The 17808-nt window shown below is 35.1% G+C and overlaps 1 protein-coding gene across 4 annotated transcripts in view; it reads left to right on the top strand.

Annotated features, from left to right (window-relative positions):
* The first annotated feature begins 2990 nt into the window (after nucleotides 1-2990).
* Nucleotides 2991-17808, top strand: part of STRADA (STE20 related adaptor alpha) — a 34113-nt gene continuing 19295 nt past the window's right edge. Inside the window, exons 1-2 of one of the 4 annotated variants that reach the window (XM_003768450.4) lie at nucleotides 2991-3095; nucleotides 15518-15616. In XM_003768450.4, coding sequence (XP_003768498.1) covers nucleotides 15581-15616 — 36 coding nt within the window. In that variant the 5' untranslated portion in view covers nucleotides 2991-3095; nucleotides 15518-15580. Of the gene's footprint in view, nucleotides 3096-15517; nucleotides 15617-17808 lie in introns of those variants that run through there. The other 3 variants (XM_012548511.3, XM_023502493.1, XM_012548516.3) reach the window with 3 other exon arrangements.

Below are 17808 nucleotides of genomic sequence, written 5' to 3' on the forward strand. Positions count from 1 at the left end.
CCCAGAGAGTCTTTAGAAATTCAGGACCCTGGTGTCATCAACCAACAGAAAAGCAATCAGGATTACAGTTGGGGAAAATACAGGCCTTTTAACCAAACAGGGCAGTGTCCAATGCAAACGGCTCCAATGTAATTACCAGATGATAAGGAGAAATCCCAAAAGTGGTAAATAGAAGGGAGTTAGATAGGTTAACTGCTTGGGGAAGAGGTTTGCTTGTGTCTGTACAGGTGGAGAAGGAATTAGATGGGTGCCAGCGAGCCGTATTCGCCTTGTCCATCAGAGAGAAACAGAAAAAGAGAAAAATCTTGGAACAAAGGAGAAGATTTAAGAAACATCTGACACTGAAGGAGATGACTGACAATGAGACTATTAAAATAACTTTAAAATCTTCAGGGATCATTGGATTTCCTAACACAAGATGAGACTGTTTCAAGTTCTTGAAAACCAGCAATTATCATTGGATTTCTTGACATGAAAAATTGTTAATGAGACTATTGCAGTACTTCAGAGCTTACAGGAATTATTGGATTCCTGGCACATGAACTAATGGACAGTGGATTCCTTTGGGACTATTTTTTAGGTTTTATGGACATGTATAATTCTGTATGTTGATTCATGTTATGAAAAATTGTTTACTTCAGAGCTTACAGGAATTATTGGATTCCTGGCACATGAACTAATGGACAATGGATTCCTTTTGGACTATTTCTAGGACTTATGGACATGTGTAAATTCTTATGTTGATTCATGTTATTTGTTACATTACTACTAGCCTGTGTTATATTGCTATGTGCTTATGTAATTATGTGTAATGCCTCCCATATTGAGGGATTTATGTACACCTTGTTTCATACCTGCTTCAAGTGAGCTCCTTTAGAAACCCACTAATCTGATTTGATTTTCTGTTTCCTTTGGTGTTTTCATTTCCCTTCCTGAGATGTCAGGGAGGGCGTGACCACTTTCTTTTTATGGTGTTTTCACTCTTTTTTTGAGCAGTCAGGGAGGGTGTGATCACCTTTTTGGGGTTCTCACCTCCTTGACAAGTCGGGGGGTCATGACCACCTTATGTTCTAAAACAAAAGAAAGCGGGAGATGTTGGAATCTTTACAAACTGTTAAGTCATTAGAGTTGATAGAGACAATAATTATCTAATTTAGCATGGCTCAATATAATCGATCTGATCTTACAAGGAGATGTTTTGGGCCAGAACCTGAAACAAGGTACTAAGTAGAACTGATAGACAACAATGCTTGTGTTCACACCTTTAGAGAGCTCATATAAGCAAGAAGCTCTTGGGGCCAGAGAGGACTCTGGGAGGAAACCCATAATCCCACTCTCTTTTACACCCAGCATAAATAGAGCTTCAGTCAATAAACTGGGAAAATATTTTTACAGTCAAAGGTTCTGATAAAAGCCTTATTTCCAAAATATATAGAGAATTAACTCTAATTTATAAAAAATCAAGCCATTCTCCAATTGAAAAATGGTCAAAGGATATGAACAGACAATTCTCGGATGAAGAAATTGAAACTATTTCTAGTCATATGAAAAGATGCTCCAAGTCATTATTAATCAGAGAAATGCAAATTAAGACAACTCTAAGATACCACTACACACCTGTCAGATTGGCTAAGATGACAGGAAAAAATAATGATGATTGTTGGAGGGGATGTGGGAAAATCGGGACATTGATGCATTGTTGGTGGAGTTGTGAACGAATCCAACCATTTTGGAGAGTAGTTTGGAACTATGCTCAAAAAGTTATCAAACTGTGCATACCCTTTGATCCAGTAGTGTTACTACTGGGATTATATCCCAAAGAGATTATAAAGAAGGGAAAGGGACCTGTATGTGCACGAATGTTTGTGGCAGCCCTTTTTGTAGTGGCTAGAAACTGGAAACTGAATGGATGTCCATCAGTTGGAGAATGGCTGAATAAATTGTGGTATATGAATATTATGGAATATTACTGTTCTGTAAGAAATGACCAACAGGATGATTTCAGAAAGGCCTGGAGAGACTTACACGAACTGATGCTGAGTGAAATGAGCAGGACCAGGAGATCATTATATACTTCAACAACAATACTATATGATGACCAGTTCTGATGGACCTGGCCATCCTCAGCAACGAGATCAACCAAATCATTTCCAATGGAGCAGTGATGAACTGAACCAGCTACGCCCAGTGAAGGAACTCTGGGAGATGACTAAAAACCATTACATTGAATTCCCAATCCCTATATTTATGCCCACCTGCATTTTTGATTTCCTTCACAAGCTAATTGTACAATATTTCAGAGTCTGATTCTTTTTGTACAGCAAAATAACGTTTTGGTCATGTATACTTATTGTGTATCTAAGTTATATTTTAATGTACTTAACATCTACTGGTCATCCTGAAGAAAGCAGAGGCAAAGGACAAAGCTGCAAGAGCTCTTGGGAGAGAGGGAGGGGGAGAGAGAGAGAGAGAGAAACAGAGAGAGAGAGAGAGAGAGAGAAGGAATGGCGAACCACTCCAGTGTCTTGGCCAAGGAAACCCTACGCAATACAGCAGTGAAAGGCATTGCCTCAGTTTCCTCTCCTGTAGCCGGAGAAGGAAATGGCGAACCACTCCAGTGTCTTGGCCAAGGAAACCCTACGCAATACAGCAGTGAAAGGCAACTGAACAAACGAAACCGATTTTATCAAGTGATTTGCCCAGCTAGTAAACAAAGGAGGGAGCCTTCAGTGGTGGGTCTTCGGAACCTTTAAATGTTGTATTCCTCAGATTTAAGAGTGCAAGGTATAGGAACGAACAATTTACTCTTGGGAGGGGTATTAGGCACGCATGCGCAATATAGGACGACGGCCTCACCCCAGTTCAGGTGCCGAGAGGGTGTAAATGAAGAGACTTGGAAAGGTGCCCGAACGGGTCAGGCGTCTGCGCATCGCTCCGCTGCTTGCCCCGCCCCCGAGCCGCGCTGCCTCTACTGCGCACGTCACGTTACGTCCTCCACCCAACCCCCCCCAAACCTCCTCCCAGCAACCGGCCAAGCTGCTGCGGCTGAAGCCAAGACCCGAGTAGGATTGACTGAGCGCGGACTTCAGGACCAGGTACCAGCCGGGCGGGGCAGCCGGGGGGCCAGAGGGGGCCCGGGGCGACGCCGCCGGCGCCTGGGCCTCGTCCTCGGCCGCGTCTGTCCGACGGCGGCCGGTGCCTCCCTTCTGCCCCCGGGGCTCCCGTCTCTGAGGGCCGCGGCCTGCGGGGAGGAGGAGCTAGGCCGGCTCCCAGGTAGCCGGGTCCGGGGGGACGGTACGAGGCCTCCGGGAGGCCTGGGATTGGGGCCATCGCTCTGGGGCTCGTGAAGGGGGCGCCCCAGGAGCCGGGAGCACCCAAACAAGGCGATCCCGCCTCTCCGAAAAGTTGCCCTGTACGTGCCCTTAGACGCGGTGGAGAGGCGGCCCTCGGCATCGGGAAGACCCGGGTTCAGATGCTGCCTCTGACCCAAACTGGCTGTGTGGCCCTGGGCGAGTCACCTAACCTCTCTGTGCATCCGCCTCCCAAATGTGTGGGTCAAGGAAGTCCCTCCCTCTTCTGGAGTTCCCAGCCCATGACATCCAGGACTGCTCCCTTCTTTCCCCAAACAGTGTCCCCTTGGATGTAATAAAAGTGTTTCCCTCGTACAGAAACAAAGGAGCTTCCTCCTGCTGCTCCTGGAATTGAACCCAGCATCCTGGACTGACATCAGCCCCACAATCTTATTCCGCAAAATATTTGGGAATTTATACCTAGTTTGTTTTGGTGTAAAACTAGGCATAAATATCCCAGCGGGCCTGCAGGAACACCTCTTTACTCATCCTTCTTTCTTCAGGGTATTAAGATAGTTCCCAAGTGTCCTATTTGCACTTTCATCTGATTCGCTATTTCATATTTTTAATGATAAGAGTGATGAGGAAACCAAAAAGAGACAATTCATCTGGCTTAGATCCTTTGCCTGTCCCAAATGAAGATTGTCAGTTCATCTATAAGTTGCCATGCTGAACCAATCAGAGCTACATATTTACCCTTTAAGCAAGCAACTGCAATTTGTTTTAATGCACAGCTTTCATTAGTAGCCCATATTAGTGAAAGAATTTTTTGTACTTGAAGCTAACACAGAGAAAGACAAAAAAGCCTAAAAACTTGTCCAAAAAGAATTCTCCTTTTTTCTTTTTTTTTTTTCTTTTTTTAAAGCATTCTGTAACTTGTCAGTCTTCTCACTTCTCCTTTGCTTTTCTCATTTTACATTTTTGCCCTCTACTACCTGGCTTTCTTCCTACTTCTCTGACTGGTTCTTCTATTTCCTTTGCTATATTTACTTCCTCCCAAAACATATATGTGGGTGTATCACAAGGCTCAGTTCTCAGCCTTCCATCCTTGTGGGTCTAGATTATTGGTCTTAAGAGATCTCACTCTTTAATCACTTCAACTCTATTTAGATGAATGTCAAATCTGCAACTCTTTAACTCAAGTGGTCCTCCCCCATCTTTCACAGTCTGCAGAACATTTCTCCTTGGATATATTGCTGTCAAGTCCTCTTCTGGACTGTCTTGTTTCTGTCAATAGTACCCATTCTCCAAATTACTCATGAGGGAAATCTTATAGTCATCAGAGCTACTCAGTAATGGAATAGTCAAGGTGGTAAGCTCCTTGTCAGTGAATATGTTCAAACTGGCCAGATGATCATTTGTCAGGGATATTATATAAAAGATTTCTCTATTGAGTGGGAGGTTGGATTGGGTAACATCTAAAATTTGTTCCATTTTCTATATTCCATGATCTTGACTTCTCCCATGAGTTTATATCCAGTTATTCACAATGTCCTGTTAATATATAGTACTACTCCCATTTTACATTCCTACTACCACTTTAAAATAGCCTTCTGACTGTTCCCTCTAAAATCCATCCTTTCCACAACTGTCAAAAATACAGCCTCCAAATTTCACTTTGTTTATATGTATTTCTTAAAAATCCTTGAGTGACTCATTCAAAGAAAATCCCAATTTTTTAGCCTGGTTTTCAGGATCCTCTACAATTTTGCCCTATCCTGTTTTTCCAACTTTTCTTATTACTTTTTTTGCCTGAAGTAACCTTTCCTTTCCTATCTTCTTTCCTAATTTTATAACTTCCCCTTCCTTCCTGAAGCCTTCTAGACAATGCAGAGTAGTCTTTAAGTTCTCTGAATTCTACATGTAATACTATTATTTAGAAGTCTCACTTGGCAATTTTTGCTACTGTATATTGTTATATGTAATTTTTACATGCATCCTTTCTCCTCAGATTGTAAACTTCTTGAGAACTGGGATTGTTCTTGTCTGCTCTTTATAGCTGCAATAATACATTAATAGACACTCGATAATGTTTAATAATGGTAAGAAGTGAGAGCAGCTTTATCTCTTGAGTCTTGGCACTAGCACAGATGCTGGCTTTTGATTAGCCACTAACTCCACACCCTTTCACAACTCAAGTGACAGAGCTTCTGTTTATATAGAATATCATTCCTTTTTGCTAGAAATGAATATATGAAACTATACTGGTCCTGAAACATGGAGGAACAGCATTTTGTAAAGAATGCTTTTTTTTTTTAAACTGCTTGTCAGATTAAAAAGAAATTTTTATTGATATCTTTTGCTTTTTACACCATATTAATGTCCAAATATGTACCTTTTTTTCCCCTTTCCTCAACCTAGTGATTAAAAATTTAAAAGTTTAAAATAAAGGAAAAGGAAAAAAAAATCAACAAAGCTAACCAACACATTAATGTCTGATGGTATATATTCCACACTCATATAGCTTCCCATTTCTGCAGCGAAAGAAAAAAGGTACAATTTCTCAGCTTTTTGCTGATGCCAAACCCCCATTTTCATTTTACAGTATTGTTTCCTTTTTTTCTCTTATTCTTTCTCTTTACATTGTTATAGCTGTGTATGTTGTTTTTCAGGTTCTACTTCACTTTGCATCAATTCATTTAAATCTTTCCATGCCTTTGAAATCTTCATTTTTGTTGTTCCTTATGGTATATTCTATTGCTATAATATGGTATATTAATTTACCACAGAATCATAAATTTCTAGTGCTAAAAGAGAATTTTGAGATCACATATGCATAACTTCTTATAAACATCTCTAAGTAACTTCTTATAAATTTATATGCAATTAATTGTTGGGAGCAGCTGGGTGGTATAGCAAATACCTAGGCTTAGAATGAAGACTTATCTTCATGAATTCAAGTCTGTTCTCAGATACTTAACTAGCTGTGTGACCTTGGACAACTCATTTAACCCTGTTTATTTCAGTTCTTCATCTGGAAAATGGGCTAGAGAAGGAAATGACAAACCAGTATCTTTGCCAAGAAAACCCCCAAAAGGGTCACAAAGAGTTGGATATGACTAAAACAACTCAACCTAGTAATTCCTGGACCAAGTGAATCTGAAACAGCCTGTCTGACTGCTAGCAGTGAACTTCTAGAAAGTAACCTTAATTAAGACTGTGCTGATAAGATCAGCGATGTTCAACATATCATTTTTTTTCCAGAATAAGAAGATTGTCAATACATCAGAATACTTTAAAAAGATTTAAGAGTTATGGCATACAGTCAGTGAAAGAATTGAAATCCATGCTAGAAGACATGTGTTCTTCCAAAGAGATCCACTCTTTAAATTTTACTGTAATAATGTTTACCCACCATCTCTGATAATTACCCCATATCTCTCTTGCCTTTTGTACCTTGAGAAGACTGTCTATAACAAGTGCTTCTATGTCCTCTCTTCTAACTCTTGTTAACTTTAATTCAACCAAAATTTTTTTCTCCAATGACCTCTTATTTGCCAAATCCAATGGACCTTTCTCAATCTCTATTCTTTTTGATCTCTGCAGCCTTTGGCACTGTTAATCATGTTACTTTCTTCTCTTCTTTCTAGGTTTTCAGGACACTATTCTCTTGATTCTTCCACTGTCTGACAGCTACTTTTTGGTCTTTTTTTTTTTTTTTTTTTTTGGCTGAATTTTCATCCAGGTAATTCCTTTTAATCACAACTGTTCCTCTGAGCTATGTCCTGTTCGTTTTCTCTTTTTCCTCTATACTATTTCATATGGTGATTTCATAAGCTTTCGTGGATTCAGTTATCATCTTCATGTTAATGGTTCTCAAATCTGTTTATCAATCCCTAATCTCTATGCTGATTTACAGCTGCCTATTTGACATTGTCAGCTGCACATCTTATAAACATCTTAAATTCAGTATCTCCAAAACTGAAGTTACAATGTTTCTCCCTAAAGGTCCCCCCCTCTCAACCTTTCCTATTACTGTCAAGAGCACTGCCATCCTTCCAGAACCCTAGACTCACTACCCAGGCATTATCCTTGATAAAATCAATAAATATGCTGTGCACTAAACCCCAAGCTGAGCCCTGAGGATTCAAAGAAAATGCAAAGAAAGGCAACCCTCCAGGAGAGCACAATCCTTTGGGAGATGACAACACATAAAAAGAAGCTGAAAAGGGGGTAGAAAGAGGACATTACCCAATGCAGGAACATGATAAAGACCAAGAGAGGGCAGCCAGGTAGGAAATTGAAATAGCGACCTTGGGTACCCTCCATAAAGGAGATTCCTCATGCCTGAGCTATTGGCTAATGCCGAAGGATGACCTGCCACAAGTAGATCCCCACTCTTAAGACATCCAACACTCAGTTGTCAAAAGTAATTTTCCTAAAGGTTCAGCTATAGGACTCAATAAACTCCTGTGTGTCTTTTTTACATCCAAGATTAAATATAAAATGCTCTATTTGTTGTTATAGAGTCCTTCATAACCTAGTTTCTCTCACCATCACCTTTCCAGTCATCTTACACCTTATATTCTTTGATTCAGTGACACTAGCCTCCTTGCTTTTCTCCAAACAAGACTCCTGTCTATTTTCTTTCTTTTTTTTTTTTAATTTACTGAGGCATTTGGGGTTAAGTGACTTGTTCAGGGTCACACAGCCAGGAAGTATAAAGTGTCTGAGATCAGATTTGAACTCAGGTTCTCCTGATTTCAGGGTTGGTGCTCTATCCACTGCACCACCAAACTGCCCCAATTCTGATTATTTTCACTGGCTGTCATGCAGGCTTGAAATGTTTTTCCTCATCTCTGCCTCCTGACTTTTTTCAAGTCCCAGTTAAAAGATCACCTTCAACAGGAAATCTTTCTCAATTTTGTTTTAATTTTTCCCTCTGTTGATTATTTCCTATTTATACTGTTTATATATCAATGTTTACATGTTTTTCCCCCCTGTTAATTATGTCTTGAACTCCTCAAGGTTAAGAACTGTCTTTTATCTTTCTTTTGTGTTAAGCACAGTACCTAGCATATAATACTCAGTAAATATTTATTGACCACTGAGACTGAGAACAGTTCCATCAGTAGCAGTTTGTTATTATCGATAAACCAAAGTGAAAGAATTCCTGATCTGGAATCAAAGATTGCTTTTATTAACCATGTGCTTTTTTTTTGGCTTATGCATTTAAATTGATAGCAGAAATATATTTTACTTGTCACTATAGGCTTAGACTCTTCTCCTTACATTATCTAACTAGGTGACAAACTTCCATTAGTTTAATTATCTTGAGATGCTTTATTTCACTAATAACCTATTACTGGAAAGTAATAAAGGTAGCCAAGTGATAACATAGGTAAGGGCACTAGAGTTAGAGTAAGAAAAACCTAGGTTCAAATCCTGCCTCAGACACTTAATAGCTGTGTGACTCTGGGGAAAAACACATTTTCTCAGCCTTATTTTCATCATCTATAAATGAAGATAACATTAGCTCTAACTTCCAAGTTTGAAGATCAAATGAGTGCTTTGTAAACCATCAAGAACTTTAGAAATATTGGGTATTAATTCAGTAAAATTTTTCTCCACGACTTAAATAGTTTTCGTGAGTTTTGTGATCTGTAGATAATTATATGATGGAGAACTTGATTTACAGTAAATCTGAATGGCATGATTTTGCCTATATGCATAGAATTCATTTTAAAACAAAAAAGTAAATTGAAAAGTTTTTCACCTCATCAGACATCAGATGTAGGGAGGGAAAGAGTATCCAATCTGGAGATCACCTGTTCCAAGCCCCTTATTTTATAGATAATGAAACTAACTTCTCAGATTCACACTACTAATTCCCAACAGCTGAGATTAAAATTCAGGTCTCCCAATTCCTGTTTCTTATTTTCATTTATAGATTCATATTCAAATAGAATTGCAGTTTGATGAATATAATGTTCAGTTTTACATAGTTTAATTCAGCAAATATTTAAGAACATGCTAAATAAAAGATTTTGTTGAAAGACTAAAATATAACAATCCCTGCCCTCAGTTACCTTACATTTTGCTTGGACTGGGCTAAGGGAAAGATCAGGTAAAATGAGAAGAAAGAACACTTCTTGTCAACAATTGAACAGATCAGAGAAGACATCATTAAGTCAGCAAGTATTTATCAAATATTGCTCTCTGTTGAGCCACCATGATATTAGCACAGAAGCCAAAAGAAATGAGCATTTAGGAGGAAGGGGAGGTAGGAAACAAAACTTCCAAAAGATCAAGCTTGAAAAAACGCTATTGGATATAGAAATTAAGATATTTGATAATCTTTGGAAAATACAGATTTCTATATCTTCATACCATAGTGTTTTGCTAATATGTATGCAGGCAACTCAATTACATTAAAATCTTGTGTGGATGAATCTTTTCTTAATTCCATCACATTCTTTTTAAAGAGTATGCTTTCTTTTTAGTTAAGCATTTTTGTGTAGCAGTTATGTTTCAATATGCTTAATATTCTCAATTAATTTGGACATGTTTCTAAAACTATTGGGACTCCCATCATATTATGAATTATAAATTGCAATGAACTGCATTCTGAATTATGTTTTACAAAGTTCACCATATGTTTAGCAGTGTGTCTGTATTTTGAAGCCCAAAACACAAGTCTGAGAAAAGGTTTCTTCCAGCCAAAGTAAAGCCTCTTTGATGGAGAGTTGTCCAGTTACTTCCCATCCCTAAAAATTCTGGAAGACCTGAAACTGAACTAGGAAGCTACAGAGATTGAACAGAGGCTAACTTCTCTTTCTCTTTCTCCTCATGCTTGCCTCTTTCTATCATCCTGCCCTATCAATTGACTGATCACAAATGTGGTTTTTTCTGGCTTGGGAGTAGGAACAAAAGACTAAAGAAACCAGAAAAGAAAACCCTTGTGATATACTGTGAAACTAAGGTTTACTCTTGTTTCCTTAATAAAGTTGTAAAGCAAGAGAATAGAGTAAAGGAATATGCAAGATAATTAAATTGTTTAAGAAGAGGATGTGAAAGGTTAGGGATTTATCAGAGATACAAAATGGAGGAGCCAATGGGGGAACAAGGAAAATCCTTAGAGACTGGGTTTGAGTTATCCCTGTAGCAAATGCTAAAGAAATTGTAGGGAAGAAAAATCTCATCAGAAACAAGGCTGACAACTTGAAAACCTGTATCCAAATACTGCGACATCTTTGCTTGTACCCTCAGCGATTTAATCATCTAGGCTTACTGTGTTTCAAAGGTTCTTAACATTTTTTGTGTCATGAACCTTTTTGATAATCTGGTGAAACCTAAGAGCTCTTTCTCAGAATAATATTTTTATGTACATAAAATAAAATTCATAGGTATAGGATTGCAAAGGAAACCAAAGGCTAGTAAAAATTAAGATGTAAGTTGTTGTTGTTGTTGTTGTTTTCCCCATTCAAGCTCATAGGCCCCCTGAAATTTATCCACTATCTATGGATCCAGGGTAAGAATCCCTGCTATAGTTATTTTGACCCTGTAATCTAGTTTCCAGGCCTGAATTGTACATGAGATTCACTAACTTTTAAGTCAGAAATCTAGTTCTGTAAAGAAGTCCACTCAAAAATAAGAAAAGGAAATTTAGCACTAGTAGTACTTCACATTCCAGTTCTCTCCCCATTTAGAATACACAGGGTCGAGGCATGTTTGATAATATAACAAGGAATATATTTCTCTTAGCAAACAATCACTTTTATACAATGGCTTTCCTGAAAATTGACTAATTTTTAAAAACTCAGTAAATCAGGCATTTGTTTTTTGTAACAGCCTACCAAACCATAGTGTGTATTAAATACCCTCATTGTAGCTTCCAAATTGAGGGTTTGACTATGTAAATCTTATGTGATGTCCTGTGACATTTTATTGAATCTGTCTGTACCTGTGAGGAGTTTTAGAGGTTATCTAGTGCTGAATTACCAGTCTTTAGGGAAAACTACTTTAAACCATCTTATAGGTGAATATCATTTTTTCCCCCTTTAAAAATAAATCTTCGCAGATGCCAATTGGTAACCTTTTTAGGGGGAAATAATCCAGTATGTAACAAACATCACTGTCACGAATGATTTCCTTAAATTTGACTTGAATTCTAGTGAATTTTTCTTATTAACTTAGTTCTTATTCTTAATCCAGTAGATTTTTCTTATTATATTCTCAGATCTTTTTTTAAAAATTGATCTTTTTGTATCATTTTAACTATTCAATATATTAATTTCCTCATCCCATCCATGGAACCATCCTCAAAGAATAAAAGAGGGGAAAATTAGCAAAATCCAGTAGCATATTTTGTCTTAACATTACCATTGTTTGTTACCTCTGCAAAAAAGAGAGGGCCATGCATTTTCCTTCACTTCCTTTCAGGACCATAATTCTACAACATTCAATTTAAATTTTTGTTATTGTTCTTTCCATTTACAAAGTTGTAGTCATTATGTATATTCCTTTCCTGGTTCTGCTTCACTTTGAATCATTTCATATCAATCTTCAATGTATGCATAGTCATAATTTTTTTTTATTTAAAATTTTTATTTTATTTTAAAAAAGAATAAGAAAAAAGGAATACAAAACAAAACAGAACAGAACATTGTCATGTGCTCAACAGAAAAAAAGGGAGGATTCAAAATATATAATAGTAAATTCCATTTCAAGAAAGGATATATAATAGTAAAAGAAATTATATTTGTTCATAGTGTCTATCTTTACTTCCTCGTAAGTTGTTCCTTTGTTGGGCACCTTTTTTACTTTATTCTTTTTTTCCCCTTTCATTCCCCTCTTACATACATACATATTCCCCAAGGAGGCTATAGTTAAGCAAGAATATATTTATGTATAGATAGATATATAGATATGAATATACACGCACACACCCCTACCTTTATTTTTCCTCCTAACTCTTAGCTTTAATTCTGCTCCTTGGCTTGCCTTACTATTACTTATCTTTCTCTCACCCACAGGTCCCTCCCTTGTCTTCTTCCCTTACCTTCTGCTTCCCCATCCTCCCATCCCTCTCCCCTTATTTCATTATTGATTTTGGAGGGTATTACACCCTTCATGATATATATGTAGTGTTACCTGTTTAACCCATTTCCAGTGTGAGTAGGTTTTCAGAACTAAAACACCTCTGCTTGCTTTAATGCCTCTGTGTCTATTCTTTCTCTGCACCTTCTTTGTGTAACATAATCACTATTTTACCTTAACTCTGCCTCAATCTTTCTTTCGAGTTACCCTGTTGATATTGTTCATCTTAAATATATGGTATATATTTCCATGTAAAAGACAAACAATTTTTCCATGTTAAGTTCCTTGAAATTGATCTTTGATATTGGCTCTTATATGTTAAATTTTCTATTGAGTTCAAATTTGGTTGATAGAAAGTGCTGGAATCTGTAAGTTTGTTGAATATGCATTCTTTCTCATTTAAGATTATGGATAATTTTGCTGAATATGATATTTTTAGCCACCTATCTAGCTCTTTTGATTTTTGGTAGATATGATTCAAGGGCCTACAGTCTTTTATTGTAGCTGCTGCTAAATCCTGTACAAATATAGTTCCAGCATATTTGAATTGTTTTCTTGTTTCTTGCAAAATTTTCTCATTGATTTGGGAGTTTTGAAATTTGGCAGTAATTTTCCTATGTCCTCATAAAGGATCTTGTTGAGATAATGATGGGTGAATTTTGTCTATTTCTTTTTTCCCCTTATGTTCTGTCACTCCAGGACAATTTCCTTGAATTATTCCTTGCATTATTGTGTCAAGGTTCTTTTTTTGGTACAGTTTTCAGGTCATTCTTATATTTTCTCTTCTTGATCCATTTTTTCTTAGAAGATGTTTCACATTCTATTCCTATTTTTTCATTCTTTATAATCTGTTTTGTTATTTCTTGATCTCATAGCTTCTGGCTTCTCCTTGCCCATTCTAATTTTCAAAGAATTATTTCCATCTTTGAGACTCTATATCTCCTTTTCTAGTTGGTTAATTTTTTTTTTTCATAATCTTCTTGTTTTTCTTGGCTGGTTTTTATTTATTTGTAGTTTTTCCTCAATGTGTCTCATTTGATTTTAATATTCTGTTTTTGAGTTCTTCTATAAATGCTCTCTGAGCAGGGAACTATTTAAGTTAGATAGAAGAAGCTTTTTTTACTTCAATGTTTTCCTCTGAATAGGAACCTAGGTCTTTCCTGTTCCCATAGTAAATTTGTCATCATCTCTTAAAATACAATAATGTTCTATTACATCCACATACTTCTATTTGTTTAGGCATTCCCTAAGCCAGTGATTCTCAAACTTTTGTTTTCAGTATCTTTATCCTATTAAAAATTGAGGCTTTCTCCAAAGAGTTTTTGTTTTATCTGGATTATATTTATAGACATTTACCATATTGGAAATAAAAAATATTTTTGAATTTGTAGACCCTCTAAAAGGATTTCAGAAATCCCCAGAATTCTTTAGACCATACTTTGAGAACCACAGCAGCAATGGCCATCTATTATCTTTAGTTATTGTTAATGGAGCAAGAGATTCTTAGAGAAATCTTATACTTTTTCTTCATATGAAACAGTTATGATTCTTTTAATCTTTTACATGAAGTTCCTTTTATTTTACAAGTTAATATCTTTAACTCTTCTCTGAAATAATTTTAAAGTTTTTCATATCTTCTGCATAGTTTTAATTCCAAATCAGATGCAGTACCATAATGCATATCTGAAAAGTGCTATGTGTGTCAGGAGGAATACTTTGTGCAGTTCAGTATGTATAGGGTCTTCTCTTCCCGTTCCTTGTAATGTCATCCTTCAATTGTCTATCATTTCAAATGAGCATATTCTTTATTCTCTCATGTTAGTCAAAATAATATTGTTAGTATTGGGCCCATTTTAAAGTACTCCTTTTTGTATATCTCTAGGTTGATGGTAACATTAAGTAGCAATTTTCATCTATTTATATACACAGCAATTGCAAATTGGATCTTGCTCCTCCCCAGAAAGAGCAGGGCAAGAATGAAAAGATTTATTGCTATATTCTTTTCAGTGGCATCTTTTTATTTTAAAATTTTAAAAATAACTGCAGTGGCATCTTTTTATTTCAAAATTTTAAAAATAAGTACTTAATAATTTATAAGTGCAGTGCTTTCAGATTAATTTTTTCCTTTTTTGTGTACAAATTGTTACAATATTTTTCTAGAAAAATAGAAATTAAGCTCTTCCTGTTATGCCTTCTATTTGTACATAGATAAAACACTTATCTTTGCAACAAAAATCCCTTTTCTTTATTTTGTAGAATCTAAGTGGATTATTTCTTTTTATAGATAACTTATATGGTGTTATATATGTCCCAGGTCATTTTGCCTTTCTAACTTCTTCTCCCTCACATTTTTGTTTTGTTTTGCTTTTTTGTTTAGGGAGTTTATTTATTTTCTTACAAAGACTTTTATCTTGGCCTTTTTATGGAATGTCCATTACTTCAAAAAATACAAACAGTTGTTTTAAGTTTTTTTCAGTGAAAAAATATCTCCCCTAGCTAAAAAAGGGAAGGGTTAGAGTTAATTTCTAAATTCTTCCAACAGAATTATAATAATAAAAGTTGTGATTTTTTTTAAAGAAAATTTAATTTAGCCATTTTTAAAATAGGTTCATACATGGACAGTGTAGTTTATTCAAAGACAATTCCATAGAAGAAAAATTGACATGTTATTTGCATATACTGCATCTCTCATTTATTGCCCTTACATCAAGAAACAGAGCTGTAGAAATTGTTTTGTTTCTGTTTCTGTACTCCAAATGGCCAACACATAATTTTAATACATATTAATTGGTTGGTTGATTCAACTGGGGATATTTTTAGTGTCTGAGTAATGTTAGAGATTCTCGTGCACTTGAGCAAATTATACAGTTGCAAAATTCTCTTTCCATACATCTTTTCCAGTACTTCACATAGAATTCATTCTCTTGACCACAATACATCTTGTCTTACTCTCACCAACAGTTCCTCTGCATGGATGTTTGCAAGCTGTAATTTTATATTCCAGCAATTTTTATCTTTCCCCATGGCCTAGTACAATGATCCAAAGAACAAATATTTGACAAATGATTGTTAACAGATATTTTTTTTTAAATTTAACTAATGAAACCTGTTTTCTTTTTTGTTTTTAGGTTTATTTGTTTTGTAAAAATATTCTTGAAATTGAAGTAGGCCTGCCTACACATTAGGATTCCATGTCTTTTCTTGTAAGTAAACCAGAGCGAATTAGGGTGAGTGTTTCTAGCCTTCTGACTTTACTCAACATTCTTTCTTTTTCTGAAAAGTCATATTTTTGTTTTAAGGAAAAACAATGTACATGAAGTTGTAGCTAGTTATGTATATAATATTTAGAATTGTGTTTTTATAATCTTTAAGTGAAGAATAGCAGGCCCAATAGATCGTGTTCACTTCATGATAAAATAGGCAAAGCAAGTAAGCAAATCTGTCTCATTGATGTCAACTGTAGTCAGTGAAATGAATTTTTGTTCTTTTACCATGTATATTTGCTAACATAATCCTCATCTCTTTCATGTTTTTTTCCCTATTAAAATTCAGTGTTTTTAGAAATAAGAACAGAAGTAAATTACAAGAAATTTTTTCTTCATGGTTGTATTAAATTTAAGAATACCTGGGTCAAAGCACAAGTTGAAAATTTCTTCAAGTTTTGAAACTAAAGATGTTTTACTATGACTTCTTGAGAAAACATTGCAATTTTATAAAATTATCCATTTTGCAACCTGAGAATTACCCAATTACTAAGTGATAGAGTGAAGTTGCAACTTTACAGAACCTTTATTTTCATAATTCTGCAATTATGCAATCATTATAAAAAATTATAACTAAACCTGGATGTCTAAAAATTTAAAGATAAATATTTCAAGATATGACATTATATTAATTAATATTAATATATTAATACATATATTTTAATAGTATTTTATTTTCACAAATGTAAAGATAATTTTCAACATTCTTTTTGTAATATTTTTTCTCCTCCCCAAGACAGCAAGCAATTTGATATAGGTTATACATGTACAAATGAATATTTTTATGGGTGAAATATTTTATCGCAACTTTGAAAAAACATTTTTATTTAAAGTTTTGAGCGTCAAATTCTAACTCTTTTTCCCTCCCCTCCTAGGTCCCTAAGCAGTTTTATATATATATATATATATATATATATATATATATGTCATACATGTGCAATCAGGTTAAAACATTTCAATTATTAGTCATTTTGTATTAAGACAAACAAAAAAAAGAAAATTTTAAAATTGCATGTTTCAGTCTATTCCGAGTACATAAGTTTTTTCTCTAGAGGTAGATAGTATATTTGGGTCATTATATTGTTCAGAATAGCTAAATCATTTAAAATTCTTCATTGAACAATGTTGCTGTTAGTAATGTACAATGTTCTCCTGACTTTACTATGTATCAATTCATGTAAGTCTTTCTAAGTTTTTCTGAAATCACCCTATTTATCATTTCTTACAGCATAATAATATTCCTTTACAATCACATACCACAGCTTGTTTAGTCATTCTCCAATTGATAGGCATCTCTTCCATTTCCAATTCTAAGCCACCACAAAAGGAGCCATTTTTTATATTTTTGTAAAAAATAGGTGCTTTTCAATAGATGAAAATATGTTTAGAAAATTGTTCATGTTTAACCTGTATTGGATAACTTGCTGTTTAGGGGAGGGAAAGAGGTGAGAAGAAAAATTTGGAATGCAGTTCAAGAGTGAATGTTTGAAGCTATCTTTGTATGTATTTTGAAAAATAAAAGGCTATTATTAAAAAGAAAAGAAAATGGGTGCTTTTCTGGTCCTAAATTCTTCCCTTGTCCATAAATCTGATGGTAGATTATTTATTGCTTGCCTATATCATTTTTTATGTATTAATATATCCATTTTTACCTTATCTTAGTATATAGTGTGAGATGTTAATCTATACCTAGTTTCTGCCATACTGTTTTGCAGTTTTCTCAAATAATGAGTTTTTATTGCATAAGTTTAGATTTGTAGTCATTTACTATAGTGTAATTTGTACCTAATCTATTCACAACTCTTTATTTCCTAGACAGTAACAGATTGTTTTTCAGATTACCACTTTATAATACATTTTGAAATTTAGTACTACTATACTATCCTTCTTGCATTTTTTGATTCCTTATACCGTTGAGCTTTCATTCTTCCAGATGAATTTTGTTACTATTTTTAATAAAAATCATTATGTAATTATAATATAAATATGTTGTTTTTGATAATTTGATTGATATGGCATTGAATAAACAGGTTAAATTTAGGCCAAATTGTCATTTTTATTATATTCACTTGACCTTTCCATAAATATTTTTCCAATTGTTTAGATCTGATTTTATTTGTGTGAAAAGGGTTTTGTAATTGTGTTCATACAGTCCT

Source organism: Sarcophilus harrisii, chromosome 4 (assembly GCF_902635505.1).
Source record: "Sarcophilus harrisii chromosome 4, mSarHar1.11, whole genome shotgun sequence".
Classification (NCBI taxonomy): domain Eukaryota; kingdom Metazoa; phylum Chordata; class Mammalia; order Dasyuromorphia; family Dasyuridae; genus Sarcophilus; species Sarcophilus harrisii.